Genomic DNA, 15,807 nt, shown 5'->3' with positions numbered 1-15,807 from the left:
GTTGGAGTCACATGGTCCTTATGCATTGAAAATAGCTATCCATTTTCTGTCACGCTTATTCCTGCTGGGGTCGTGAAGGGTGCTGGTGAGAGGAGGGGTACAGCCGCCAGGAAAATTTAGAGAAGCCAATTAACTTTACAGTCATGTTTTTGGACTGTGGGAGGAAGCTGGAGTAACCTGAGAGAACCCACGCATGCTCAGGGAGAACATTCAAGCTCCATGCTGAAATCTGTGCCACACACTGTGCCACTGAGCAGCATGGATTGAAAGCAATGAATGGTGAAATAGGTGCTCTTTCTCTTGACTTCTTAAATCCTTTTCTTATTTTATTAGTGTAATAAAAACAGATATGATTCAACAAACAGCAGAAATCTTTTCTTCCACCCTGTTAGTTTAAGTTTTTTTTTTTTTTTGCAGCACAAGTCACTCGTTTTTCCAACAGTAGGCTGACAGGAAAGTGTGTATGTATTCGAACCCGACTTGGCGTGGAGGACTAAGGCCTCCATATATGGGTCGTGCGTGCTAACCACTGCGCCACGAAGCACACCCTGTTCTACACCCTGTTAAAGATTTCAGCGCGAGTCATTTTCTACCCAAAGTCATCAAGGACGTTGCTCTATGGTCCGTGTTTGAGTCCTTGCACGCTCCAGCTTGTCCCGCCGATTTCCAAAGCTCTGTTATCAAAAATCTCCACCTTTGGAGAGGTTTTTTTTCTTTTCCATTGTCCGTATGGGAACTCTTCACCCCACCGCTGCTGCCATGTGAGACACTGAGCTGACCTGACACAATGGTGTCACGTCTGACTCCACCTCACCTTGTTTTGACTGGCAGGAGCTGGAAGAGTCCTTCGCAAATTTCTGGAAAGAGGTGCATAAGTGATGTGGGGCTTATATGCTTCCTCCAGCAGAGCTGTATTTTAAGAAAGAGGCAGGATGGATTGTTCCAGCTGTGACAGCTTGGAGGGTGTAGTGTAACCTAAAAAGGACTTGCTGTGCTCAAAACTATGGGTAGTGTCTTAAAATCATAAATCCATAGCAGCCAAACTCGACCTCTGCACATCCTCTGCTATCAGTCAGGGCGTCTCCTGGCAAGGGACAAAAAACGAGGGAAAGGGAGCAAAACAGCTGAACTGCCTGCCATAGAGGTGGAAATGTTTTTATCCTGCTTTATTAACACCGCCGTCCCTCCGTCATAAATCATTCCCCACGGTTAGAACAGCTGTTCCCAGTTTCCAGGCCAGCCATAAATAGACACGTCCTCCCATTCATTTCCAACCAGCCGAAGCGCCTTGGATCAGCTGCGTTTTCTGCTCCGCTCTGTTGGAGACCCTGAGCCAGGCCTGCTTCACTGCGTTCAGATGAAGGCCGACCCGGAGGCAGCAGGGATCGCTGGTGCCCTGCAGCTTTTCTCTGCCAGGGCAGCCCTCAGATGGAGTCAGTCTGACAGGAGTCCAGGAGAGTCACCTTCTCTTGTCACAACTAAAAGCTCGGCTGCTAACGGAAGACAGACAGGCTGCTGAACCCTGATCAGGCTAGATTTTAATCCCAAACGTGAACATTAGCAGCGTCAGGCCTTAAATGTGGGAAATGGGTCAGAGGCTCCAGTCTGCTGTGGTCAGGTTGGAACGGACAGAGGGGGAACTAGAAGGCCGCTTCTGATAGAACATCACAACTGTTTATAAAACACTTTTAAAAAGCTGGGAGCTGGCGTGCTTTGATGGCGCAGTGGTTAGCACGCACCACCCATGTCCTCGACGGGTCCGACCCAGGTTTGAATCCAACCTGTGGTCCTCTGCTGCGTGTCTCTCCCCCTCTCTCACACACCCTTTCCTGTCAGCCTGCTGTCCAATAATGAGCCACTAATGCCGCAAAAACTCAAAAAAAAAAAAGTGGGAGCTGACCAAAAGGGAATGAATGGTTAAATGGGACAAAAACATCCACATTTAGAACAAATAATAAAACAAGTAGGAATGAGTCATCCAAGATAAGTAGCATTTTTAAAAAAAAGGACATTTATTGTCTTTGTTAATGTAGTAGGATATTTTGGAATAAATCGTATTGTGGCACATGTACAGTATTGCAAAACTTGCCAATTCACACCCCTTATGAAGATGCTGTAGTACAGGGGCCTTCATTGTTTTCCAGGCCAAGGACCTCCAAACTGATGGCGAGATGGAGCAGGGACCCCCTAATTATATATATAGTATGAAATAGTGTTCTATCAAACTGGTCCTATAGTCACTCTATTACAGATGGAGTAATGTAACTAAAGTAATTTCTCCCTGGGATTATTAAAGTATTTCTGATTCCTGGTTGATGGGACAGGTGTTGTGAATGAAACGGTGCCCAGATTGAAAGAGCTCCTGTGTGTCTCTGAATGTGAGCATTGATGACTGAAAGACATCTTCTGCCTCCATTTATCTGTTTACTACAGTCTGTTGAATTCATCTGTGGGTATAAAGATATTTCAATTTGTGGAAAAAACTGCAGAGGGGAATATAAAAAAAGGTCTAATCAACCAAAACATTTGCGACCTGTTGAAGACCTCCGCTGTAAAGCATATGCCAGGCCCTTTGGTGGCGCTGTGACACTGCCAGAATCACACCCAAACCACTGAGAAAAACCCGGGGCATGCGCAGACTGCCCATGCTTGGTAACCACAGCAACATGGTGGCGGAGAGCTAGGTTAAACTGCAGCGGCGTGGTTTAAAAAAGACGTGGCTGACGTGTTCACGGTGAAACATGAAACCGTAATGCTCTGCCAAAACAACCAGAGCCGTTTATATCTCATAAAATATCCACTGCAATCAACTATCAGTGCATTTAGTCAATCATACTAAATACCAAATATTTCACGCTTTTTGTGTCTCAAACCTTCTATATACAGCTATCATTGCCACATTTATGATTCAGCATATTTAAACAACCTCAGTGGAGTTAAACATTAAGAATATTCCGAAGTGAAATATGTGCATTTGGCAACACACAACCCATAATACATTAAAATACATTTATATATATATATATATATATATATTAGGGCTGCAACAACGAATCGATAAAAATCGACTTTTATAAGCGTTGGCAACGAATTTCATCATCGATTAGTTGTGTCGCGCGATTAATGCGTCATCCGCCGCGCCGTCATCACTGCCTCTTGACTGAAAGAGGAAGAAAAAAAATATATGGCAGAGCGAGTCAGCGCCGCAGGTGCAGTGTTGCCAACTCAGCGACTTTTCAGACCCCTCCAGCGACTATTTTTCAAAAAAGTGACTAGCGACAAATCTGGCGACTGGCGGCTTTTGGAGACTCTTACGTGAAAGCATGTATCGTTCCTACTCTGCCGTGGGGCGCCTCCCCCACCCCAACCGCGTTTTCCCGCAGGAGTCCCTCTCAGCGCTGCAGTCAGAGCCTCAGCGTCCAGACTGCAAATGAAGCGCGCATGCACCGGGATTGACGGCGCAAATTGATCACAATAATTAAAATAGCCTGCGCTTTGTAAAGCGAAAAAAGTGATTAAAATGCAAATTTTTTTCAAAAGAAATTAACATGGCACGGAACCACCATGTTTGTTTGGTTTTGAAGTGGGGAAACGTTACGTTAGTTTCTCAGGTAGCTCATTCGATGCTTTCCTTACCGTGTTAGTAGGTTACAGACAGTGATAAGGTTGGCTACTTATTTTACTTTTAATTTCATTTGAATTAGCTTAAGCAGCGTTTACATTTACTTTATAAATAAATTAACTTGCAAATTATGAGGGCAAGGCTTTTAAAGTTTAAATCTTCTGGCAAAAATAAAGTAAAGAAGATCCTGCAATTTATGGAAGTAAAGCAGAATAAAATCCAGCAAGATCAGTAATATGTCTATTAATTATCTGCCACATTCCCATGTAAATTGGAGTCTTTGGAGGATGTGTTTTTTAGCACCCCTAGTTCTCTCTTTTTTTATTCCAAATACAATTTATAATTACAAATACAATTTATAATCACAGGGCTATTTTTATCTCTATGGCTCAGTATTTTCTCAAGTAGCAACTTTAACTGCTATACTTTCCTGTCTTAAAAGGCAGAACTCTTCTAGTCTAAAAAAAACTCATTTGTTGAAATGGGGGGCCTATTGTTTGAACCCCTTAGGGGCTTTTAAAAACAAAAATGTCTTTTTTTGCGCTTTGTGAAACAAAGTACCCTATATTTTGTGGATGTACAGCTACATTTCTCATGTAAGTTTGCGTAGTTTTAACACAAACATTTATTTCTCATATTGCACCAGGACAGTTAATGAGCAACCTGTACTTGTGTGCTTGTTTGTTGTCTAAAATGTTTATTTTGGAATAAAGAGGTTAATATAAAAAATATTTTTTGTCCGATTCATCGATTAATCGAAAAAATAATCGTCCGATTCATCGATTTTTAAAATAATCGTTAGTTGCAGCCCTAATATATATATATAAAATGTATGTATGTATGTTTTTACTGTTATTTTCTACCTATACATATCTACATCTATATATACACACATGGAATGTTGCAAATAAAAAAACAGAAAAACATAAATTATAAAATATGATTAGTGCTGTAATGATCATGATACATATGTTGATACATAGAAATATTGATTTAGTATATCTATAACCATAAATCTATTAATTGTCATTACTTTTCTAGATTGATATCGCTATTGGGATATCTTTATATTTACAGGTGCTGGTCATAAAATTAGAATATCATGAAAAAGTAGATTGATTTCAGTAATTCCATTTAAAAAGTGAAACTTGTATATTATATTCATACATTACATACAAACTCATATATTTCAGATGTTTATTTTGTTTAATTTTGATGATTACAAATGACAACAAATGAAAATCTCAAATTCATCATATCAGAAAATTAGAATATTGTGAAAAGGTTCAAAATTGATGGCCCCTGGTGCCACACTCTAATCAGCTAATTAACTCAAACCACCTGCAAAAGCCTTTAAATGGTCTTTCAGTCTAGTTCTATAGGCTACACAATCATGGGGAAGACTGCTGACTTGACAGTTGTCCAAAAGACGACCATCGACACCTTGCACAAGGAGGGCAAGACACAAAAGGTCATCGCTAAAGAGGCTGGCTGTTCACAGAGCTCAGTGTCCAAGCACATTAATAGAGAGGCGAAGGGAAGGAAAAGATGTGGTCGAAAAAAGTGTACAAGCAAGAGAGATAACCGCACCCTGGAGAGGATTGTGAAACAAAACCCCTTCAAAAATGTGGGGGAGATTCACAAAGAGTGGACTGCAGCTGGAGTGAGTGCTTCAAGAACCACCACACACAGACGTATGAAAGACATGGGTTTCTGCTGTCGCATTCCTTGTGTCAAGCCACTCTTGAACCACAGACAGCGTCAGAAGCGTCTTGCCTGGGCTAAAGAGAAACAGGACTGGACTGCTGGTGAGTGGTCCAAAGTCATGTTCTCTGATGAAAGTAAATTTTGCATTTCCTTTGGAAATCAAGGTCCCAGAGTCTGGAGGAAAAGAAGAGAGGCACTTCATCCACGTTGCTTGAAGTCCAGTGTAAAGTTTCCACAGTCAGTGATGGTTTGGGGTGCCATGTCATCTGCTGGTGTTGGTCCATTGTGTTTTCTGAGGTCCAGGGTCAACGCAGCCACATACCAGGAAGTTTTAGAGCACTTCATGCTTCCTGCAGCTGACCAACTTTTTGGAGATGCAGATTTCATTTTCCAACAGGACTTGGCACCTGCACACAGTGCCAAAGCTACCAGTACCTGGTTGAAGGACCATGGTATCCCTGTTCTTAATTGGCCAGCAAACTCTCCTGACCTTAACCCCATAGAAAATCTATGGGGTATTGTGAAGAAGAAGATGCAATACACCAGACCCAACAATTCAGAAGAGCTAAAAGCCACTATTAGAGCAACCTGGGCTATCATAACACCTGAGCAGTGCCACAGACTGATCGACTCCATGCCACGCCGCATTGCTGCAGTAATACAGGCCAAAGGAGGCCCAACTAAATACTGAGTGCTGTACATGCTCATACTTTTCATGTTCATACTTTTCAGTTGGCCAACATTTCTATAAATCCTTTGTTTTTATTGGTCTTCAGTAATATTCTAATTTTCTGATGTGATGAATTTGAGATTTTCATTTGTTGTCATTTGTAATCATCAAAATTAAACAAAATAAACATCTGAAATATATGAGTTTGTATGTAATGTATGAATATAATATACAAGTTTCACTTTTTAAATGGAATTACTGAAATCAATCTACTTTTTCATGATATTCTAATTTTATGACCAGCACCTGTATTTGGACTCAATCTACATTTTTTTTCTAGTTAATCCCAGGGTCGCATTTTAATTTAAAAATATCAACAAAACAATGTTTTCAATTAGAAATTAATTGAAAATCATCAGAAATTTAAAAAACTATTTTTGCTCCTAAATTATTGATTAAAGACATCAAACCAACGAGCCTAAGAGGTTCAGGAACGTTTTTTTTTTGGAGCAAAGCATAGTTTTACGAGCTAAATTGGGCTCAGTTTTTTTTTTTTTTTTTTTTTACAAAGCTGGATCTAAGAAGATCCAACGTTGCAACTTTTAAGACATAGGATCTCCAGCTAACACCTGGGCCCCAGGTCCCACAGCTCGCTTTCAGGGGCCTCCTGGAGCCAAACGTCTGTACTCTTCTGGCTCCAAGTTGGCTCCTAACACAATCTAAAGCAGGTAGTCATAATTTTATGCCTGATTCTACATACTAGTGATTGTTTTCATAAACTGCCAGACCATCCTTAAAGCTTTTCCTCTAATTCTGACCTCATAGCTCCTCCACACATCCCTCCTCTTGCTCTGCTTATGGTGTGAAGACAATAACTGATGCTCCGTGTCACCCAGCCGCCTGCTTGACAGCGGCGATGAGAAACGGCAGCTTCGGCTGCGTCGTCCGCAGTCCCGCTGGGTGAACAAGCCAAACAAGGACACTGCAGACAGGCGTCGCAGAGCTCTGCGCCGTTAGACGCTTTGTTCCCTGACATTTAGACCACTAGTCGGAGGTGTCACCCAGCTGTCATGATGGCGCTCCACTTCGGGCTTCTGCTTCTCTAAGGTCAGCCTTGTCCAGACAGTTTAATAATTCATTAATGGCATAGCTTTAAGTTAGCGGGGAGCTACAGTTAGATTAATCCACAGCACCGTTACCCATGTTTCCCTGAAGTCTGCATCATGAACAGGGATCAGAAACAACAGATCTCTAGATTTGATGATCATTTTGTCCCTGGCTGTTCTGCAGACGCAGGATGAATGTTTGTTTATTCTGCTTCCCACTAAGGATGGATGGAGTGAGGAGGAGTGGGATTCAATAATGGACGTATTGTGGCCTTATTTTCTTTGTAAACACAAAGACAGTATAAATATTAGGTATTGATATTTGCTCTGATTTTCATAATGGTACATCCCAAACTCAAATTATCCTTTTCCATAAGCCAGTTGTCGCACTTCTGCTCAAAACAAGGACAAATTCACGTATTTCAAGAAAGATTGACTTGGATTTTATTCTTTGCAGTGTTTGAACTTTTGTTGTATCTTTTGCAGATTAAACCACCAGAAATAAAGGTTTCTTTGAACTTTTCTCGTTGTTAGAGGACAATTGTAAAGAGTTTTTCTTTTTAAATGAGTCTGCATACAAAGTTTTAACAGCTTCGATAGAAATTGATACGTGGGCTGTTCATTTAACAGCCCAGAAATTCTTTGTTTTTATTCATTTCAGTTTATTTCTATAACGCCAATTCATAACACATCATCAAAACGCACTTTCGAGTTCACCAGATCATCCAGTCAGATTGATTCAAAGTTTTCTATCTAAGGAAAACCAGTTGATTGCATCGACTGATTGACTCATCAGCAATCCATCACACTAAGCATGCTTGTACCGACAGTGGAGAGGAAAAACTCCCTTTGAACAGGAAGAAACCTCCAGCAGAACCAGGCTCAGTGTGAGCGGCCATCTGCTGAGTCCGACTGGGGTTCAAGGAGATGGAAGCAGACAGAAAAAGAAGCAGAGATACAAAAGGCAACTGTCAACCAGCTCCACAGGCGGCCCTGTCCAGGAAACACACAGCCAGGCAGACGAGCTCCGAGCCAGCTCCCATGTCAGACAATCAGAGGTGTCAAGTAATGTTTACTAACTTGTGTAAAAGTGTATTTAAGTACAAATACTTCATTACTGTACTTAAGTACACTTTTAAGGTATCTCTACTTTACTCCATTACTTATTATTCTTCCTACTTCTGACTTCTACTCATTACATTTTCACACAAGTATCTGTACTTTCTATTCCTTACATTTTTAAAACAAATGTTACTCGTTACTCTTGGCTTCGGTTTAATGCAGAGGTCACGGATTAGCGGACCGCGGCCCGGTGTTATGCCGAAAAGTGTATGCCTGCCGAGACATGCATCCCCAGTCGTGAGAGCGAGCCTCGCTCTGTACAACTGCGACTATTGACAAGGAAAACGGATTAGCTACTTGCTGTTATGTTAATAATATAAAAAAGTTACTCTCGTGCGAAAAAAATTGTGGTTATTTGGCAGATTCATTTACAAAAGTACGGGTGTTATGACCAACATTAAATCCAAAGATTTTGTCCGAGGTACGGCTGATTTATTTGTTGTAGTCTCTTATTATTCACACACAACAATAAACAGTGATAGTCGACGTGAGTTTGGAAACTGCAAAGCTTTGTTTTAAGAGGAAAATCAAAGACGCATCTACACAGACCAGCGTTCACAGACCAGTGTGATGCATTCACGAGCATCAGATAGCTATGGTGCTTTCAGGAGCATGGGACATTTCACACTTACAAGGAAAGAGACATAAACGGAACAGAACTTAACTCAGACAATAATGTATTTTTTCAGAAACAGTGTGGGCTTTCTTACAATACTGAATAGGGTTGTCAAAAGTATCGATACTCAAAATAGTATCGATACTGAAACATTGTATCCGGATACAATACTCATTTTCAAAACTATCGATAAAGTGCAGAATAGAGGACAATGCACTTTCTGAACACTGTGTGATTGAATAATTTTGTGCACTTTTCAGTTTAAGACTTTTTTTGTAACAGTTGCAGCTGCTGAGAATTATTTTTGTTTGTTAACTGGTTTGGCTAGTGTCATTGCTATGTGTGCAAAGCATGGCCAAGTAAGGAAAACTTAATTTTAATTTTATAAGTTCATTATCAAGCTTGCTTAATACTGTGCACAGCATACAACCTCAAAATATTGTTCTTATTGTTTATTGTATTTATTTATTTTATTTTAATTATTAATCGAAATATTTCTGTTGAAATTTGGAGTTTTTAATCCTTGTGGTATCGAAAATGTATTGAGTATTTTCCTTAATATCGGTATCGAGTTGAAAAGTTTAGTTTCGTGACAACCGTAATACTGAATGCTCTATAATTGTATTTCCGTTATTTTTTGATTATGCACATCTGCTAGCTATTTATTTTTAAAAATCGATAATATTACAGCAGCGAATTATCAAAGCTTTTCAAAGGCCTGTTTAAAAGCTCCAAAAGAGGCTTCAGATCATACAGCCACAATTGTGCTGTCATTGTTTTACAGGGCAGAATTTGAATTTGCTTACCCTTGTCCTTTAACTACCGTAATTTCGGACTATAAGCCGCGACTTTTTCGTCATTATTCGACCTTGCGGCTTATATAACAATGCGGCTTATCTATGGACTTTTACAGCTAACGGCTACTAGGGTAATACCTAAATCTATGGATTTTACCATGTTGACGTCACATTTGCTTCAACACACAAGTACGTTTGCCGCAGACTTCTACGGCGAGTGGTACAAGACAGAACAACAGCGAAAAAGACGGACATTGCAAGCGCAAGACAGTTTGTGTTAAACATAAAAACCTGCGGCTTATAGTCCGGTGCGGCTCGTATATGTACAAATCATTCAATTTAGCTTCTGCGGCTTATATTCAGGTGCGGCTAATAGTCCGAAAATTACGGTACTGTTGGATATACAGCAATACAGTATCAAATCTTCTGTGATAGCATGGGATGCAATTTTTGGCAATTAAATTTTGTTTTTGGTTTTTTTCAAAATTCAATGTATAACATGGATGCATAAATACCTCATTTTATTTCAGTGTTAATTTCTGTTTAAAGTAACAGATAATTAAAAATGTCTCCAGACCTTTACTGGTTAATGATTTTCTTTATTCAGACCCGCTGATTTTTAATTGGTTGTTTATAAATATTTATTTCCCGTCATGTGATCCATCCAATGCAGATCATTGGCTCCATCCACATCTAGTGAAAACTAGTGTAATTGGATGAGTCATAGAACGCAAACACTCATTGGTTAGCTAAAGGAAATCATCAGAAGCAAGTAGGTGTTCTTCAAACTGTAAACGTGAATCATCTATGCCATGCTACAATGTAGGATTCAGAAAAAGATGTTGAAATGTCTGAAAGGTCGGACACAGGCTAGAGCGTATCAGGAGACGGAGACCAACAAGACCTCCCTCATCCTTGGCCCTATCTCAGAGAATTTTTTGAAATAGTCATAAATTGAGCTTTCAATTCATATAGAGGCATCTGGCTGTTTTTTAAAAGGTTACTTTATACTTTTATACTTTAAGTAGTTTTTGGAGCACATGCTTTTTCGCTTACACTTGAGCAAAGAGTTCAAGTTGTGTGTACTTGTGTGTATTTTTGACACCACTGCAGACGATTTAGAGAACACATCCAGCCAGTTACAGTCAGAGAAACAGGACTACACTGAATTATTGGGCCCTCTCCCCTCCTAAAATCCCTCTGCTCAGACCCTCCATATATCCAGCTCAGGGGGACGGCGGTCTACTTTATACTGACTTAATAAATCCTAATCAACCCCTTAGTCCTTTAGATGCTTTAGGTTTTTGCCTCTAATTAAGGAGCCGTATAAATCCAGCCCCCTCAGTGTTATATGAGCTGCTTTTTGCGGTAACTAATTGTGGATCTGGCTCCATTAACGGATTTGATCGATTTCATGTAGAGAAAGGAGGAACTATGAGGAGGAGGCATCAGGTCTGCTGTGACTCCTTAGTTTTCCTTTCATTTTCCAAATGTTTGAAAGTAAGGAGGCGATAAAATGGCTCCCTGCTGCCCTGTGGGGCGAGGGGGAGAGGGTCTGCAGCTGAACAGCCCCTCCGGCTAGAAGCAGGTGTCAGCCCTTCTGTGAGGAAGGAATAAATAATTGACAGAGAGGGCAGGAAGTGAGGAGAGAAGAGATGAAAGAGGCTTCAGTTCAAAGAGAGCAGCCAGCGATCTTATTGGGCCTGCAGAACCCTGAGAGGAAGCAGCCCTCCAGTCCGGGTTTATGACCGCCATGGCCTGCGCTGGAGGTTCCTTTCACTGAACTGTTACTGATCTGCAGCAGAGAAACATGACAAAAGATGACAGTGTGAGGTGTTTCTCTAGCATCATGCTGCTTCACATAAAGGACTGGATGCTTGCAGCATGTCATCATTTCCCATTTATCGCATTTTCATATCTGTTTAAAAAACCTTTGGTGGTTGTTTGTTAACTTCCTGCATTGCTTTTATTGATGCATGCAGAAGCATGTCGTCAGTTTCTCAGTCTGCTGCTCTCACTTTAAATTAAAGATAGACGGTTCATCAGCCAGACACTATTTTAGGCTGATATTAGAGGGTTTTTTCTTGCATTGGCATCAGCGTTAGATGCTAGTATGCACCATGTTTTTATTGCATTGCCCCTCCCTCTGACTGCTACCCATCTTTAATGTTTGATTTTTAGACTTATCTCCAGTTTATTCAGGCTATTGCAGAGTGAGAGAACGAGGAAGACGTTCAGGCTTTTGGAAACCTCAGACTCACTGCAAGGATCTACATTCTCCAGCATAAACACATGCAGACTTGTCTTTGTGATGCTAACTATGCTAATCTCCAGTATAAGAAGCTAAAACAGTTTAAAACAACCCTTTGATCATTTAGCTTTTATTTCTTTTTTTTAAACCTTTTACTCCCACTGTAATGAGCGTGTGATGCTTCAGCTGAGAGATCTGCTTTAATGATTTGCCAGTTCCCTTCCACTTGATCCTCAGGTTAACATCTCAAAGCAGCAGCTTCACATTGGTTCAGAGGAATCAATCCATTAGTTTCCCCTCTTTTCAAAGCCGATTCAGTCTATCTCGGCCCATTAAGGCTTACATAAATGGTCTGAACGCAGAGCATTTTGTTTTCTCTGCAGTAGTCGACTTCGGCTGAGAGCAGACGGGATTAGAGATGCTCTGCAGACTTGGACTGAGTGCAGCGCTGATGCTGATGTGCTGCTTTCCCCTCATCCTGTCACAGACGATTATAGAGCCCATTGACAGGGATATCTCGCTGTGTGCTGCAGCACCCCGACTGCAAGCACGAGGGTTTGCTTTTCACTCCGCCTGCTGGTTTCACGCCTTTGACACAGATCAAACCAAATTGATTACAGAGTGCACAAAGCTCAGCCTGCACTCCTCGTGATTGCATCTGTTCTGCATCAGTCCTTACATAAGTGTTGTTAGAGGACTGGTGAATGACCTGCGCTGACATTTCAGACTTCTACCCTCACTTAGTAGCCGAAAGCAGAAGAAATAACATTCATGTAACTAGGAATTAAAGTAAAAAGAACAACTTTTTTCTAAAAGGCCACAAACTTTGACTAGAGCTAGAACATATAAATAAAAAAGCAGCACTCTCTAATTAAGGTGCTTCCATTAATTAAGAAATGTATTTAAATTTACACGTCTGTTCATCAATTAAGTTCAATTCAGTTTATTTCTATAGCGCCAATTCACAACACGTCATCTCAAGGTACTTTACAGTTCACCAGATCATCCAGTCAGATTAATTCAAAGTTTTCTATCTAAGGAAAACCAGTTGATTGCATCGAATCATTGACTGGAAGGGAATCCCTCACACTAAGCATGCTTGTAGCGACAGTGGAGAGGAAAAACAGTAGAACCAGACTCAGTATAAACAGACTTAGAAAAAGAAGCAGAGATACAAAAGGCAAAGGTCAACCAGCTCCACAGGCGGTCCCGTCCAGGAAACACACAGCCAGGCAGATGAGCTCTGAGCCAGCTCCCATGTCAGAGGATGAAGAGAGCACATCCAGTTAGTCAAAGTCAGAGAAACAGGACTACACTGGAAAACAAGCCGATCTCCAACATCTATAAACAAAGGTGTTGATGGCAGCAGCACAGCTGATATTTCTCTCCAGGATGACGTCACAGTCAAACAGGAACAGACCAGATGAAGCTACTATGAGAAAAAGCAGAGAGAGCAGAACGTTAGAGATTGAACTAACAGATTCTGCAGAGTGGGAGAATAGAGATAGAATGAAGCAGAATGATGAAAAAGGGGTCCCTATGTCCTCCAGCAGTCTAAGCCTATAGCAGCATAACTATAGAGATAGCTCAGGATAACCTGAGCCACTCTAACTTTATCAAATTGTTCATGTGATTACCCATTAAAAAAGGTCATCCTCCTCCTACATCCTGTCCTCTTTTTCCTATTTTTACGCCAGTAGTAACATCTGGTTGTTGATCTTGTGATTCATTCAATGCGAAAAAACGAACCGTTTTATCGCTGGTCATTTAAATCGGCAATTTTCGATATACGCTAAACAGGACGCACACAAAAAAACTAAATAAATCTGAATCTAAATTACTCTGAATTAAAAACACTGATCATTTATTGAACAGGAGGTAATCATTTCATATTTAAAGTACTTTCAGAAGTTTGTATTCTGAATGTAACTGGACTTTTCCTTTAACAGAGCTACATTATGAGAGGTTGTTGGGTTTTACTGTGAAATTTGGTCAAACAGGGATTTTGCTGACGAGTCTCCTGATATAAAACAACGATAACAAAGAAGAATAATCTTCTCCTCTTTATTTAGACTGTTGGCCGTTGCTCGTTCAGCTCAGATTGTAGAACATTGCCTACCTTAGTAACTCTAATAAAATTTTGTTAATAACGCGTTATATCACTCTGTTACTGCCAGACGTAACATATCACCGTTTATAGTAGACGGTGGTAGAGCAGGACCCCCCTCTAAGAACATTGCTACACATCTTTCCATTTGCCTCAGATTGATGTGAAAAAAACATTTAATTACTTTCTCTTTGTGTGAATATGTTTTCAATATGATTTCATTGGTTTCTATGAGGACAAAGCCAGGCCTAAATGTAATAATAATTAGTACCGGGAGCATTTTGGCTCCATTATAGAAGCTAATGAGGGGCTCCAACTGTCGAGTTTGAACATCCACAGCAGGCTGAATCATAACTGATGCAGCTGATGTTTAGTATCTTCCAACGGTCCTCCATGTGTTCATCGCTGACCCTATCAGAGGGGAGCCCACAGTCTGTCTGCCGGCGAATGAAGGGCAAAACAGCGCGGGAACGAAGAAAAGAAAACTGCTTAATCTGTCATTTATGCAGCTGTTTTTATTTTCAAGCACAGGATTAGATGCTATTAGGCCCTCTGGGAGTAGGCTGCTGCTCAGATATTGATTTCTCTGGTGAACGCATAATGACTGGTGGTGTTGGATCTTTAAAGAAGCCTGTTGGTTGCACTACCTGTTGACTGGCGTGGGCTGGCTCAGCACCTGATGGTCGGCTCTCTTTCTGCTGCTTCGCCTCTACTCTCTTACATCAGTGCCTAGATCTTCTGGAAGGCAGGCGCAGGCTAATAGCCTCTCCCCTCCTCTCTGATGGTAGCTGGGGGGGGGGGGGGGGGGTTATCAGACAAAGGATGCCGCCTGTAAAGAGAGAGAAACCAGCTGGCTGTTGTTCCTCAGCACCTGTCAAATTGAGAGCATTTAGGCTGAATTTACCACCTGAGCTGCTTTTTACTTGCATCCTTTTATCAGCTTTTATCTGACATCATTGATGTGAGGCTCCCCTCCGACTGCACAGTCACTCTTCTTTAATTTCATGTGTTTGATTTAGCGTCAGACAGCGGCAGCCTGCCTAACCGCCTGTCTCTGTTTGTTTGTTGGGAACAGATCATAGATAATGGGCTGTGTGCAATGCAAGGATAAGGAGGCAACCAAACTCACAGACGACCGAGACGCCAGCATCGCCCAGGGAGCCGGGTACCGCTATGGGGCCGACCCCACGCCGCAGCACTACCCCAACTTCGGGGTCACCGCCATTCCCAACTACAACAACTTCCACGCCCCGGTCGGACAGGGGGTGACCGTCTTTGGGGGAGTCAACACTTCGTCTCACACTGGAACCCTGCGAACCCGTGGAGGGACAGGTGAGGAGACCTCCAGTACCTCCTGAATGCACCCATGAGCTTATTCAGTGTGTTTGTGTGTATAATGCAGCTTTTATTCCCAGATACTCCTGAATAAAACTGGGTACCGCCTTCAGAAATAAACTTCTCATTTGCTTCATATGTGATAGAAGCGCATTAATTTTTTTAGGGTCCTGCTCAAACATCAGGCCTGGAGACGTTCTTTAGGTGATAGGAGGCCGACTTTGTTCCTGTCTTTATGAGCCTCTGAAGGTTCAGCTCTGAGTCCATCCCTACACCAAGATTTAGAGCCTGATTGCTGCTTTCTAGCTGAAGCTAGGTGCTAACTTTGAAACACTCTTCCTTTGGTTCAGTAATTATTATTTGACTCAGCTGAAGTACATTTTGACCCATGTAGGATATTTCCTATCCATTTTCAATTCTATATATGTAGAAGGGCAATTCACAACATGTCATCTCAAGGCACATTACAGTTCA

General features: G+C 41.3%; 1 protein-coding gene across 4 annotated transcripts in view; it reads left to right on the top strand.

Moving 5' to 3' along the window:
• The window catches only part of fynb (FYN proto-oncogene, Src family tyrosine kinase b), a 98,659-nt gene that overhangs the window by 44,219 nt on the left and 38,633 nt on the right, over window positions 1-15,807 (top strand). For 3 of the 4 annotated variants that reach the window (XM_038296508.1, XM_038296507.1, XM_038296505.1), the window contains exon 3: window positions 15,074-15,330. In XM_038296508.1, coding sequence (XP_038152436.1) covers window positions 15,084-15,330 — 247 coding nt within the window. In that variant the 5' untranslated portion in view covers window positions 15,074-15,083. Of the gene's footprint in view, window positions 1-15,068; window positions 15,331-15,807 lie in introns of all 4 variants that reach the window. The other variant, XM_038296506.1, reaches the window with a different exon arrangement.

Source organism: Cyprinodon tularosa, unplaced genomic scaffold (genome assembly GCF_016077235.1).
Source record: "Cyprinodon tularosa strain WSP-4 unplaced genomic scaffold, ASM1607723v1 ctg370, whole genome shotgun sequence".
Lineage (NCBI taxonomy): Eukaryota > Metazoa > Chordata > Actinopteri > Cyprinodontiformes > Cyprinodontidae > Cyprinodon > Cyprinodon tularosa.
This window is presented reverse-complemented; position numbering and strand designations above follow the sequence as displayed.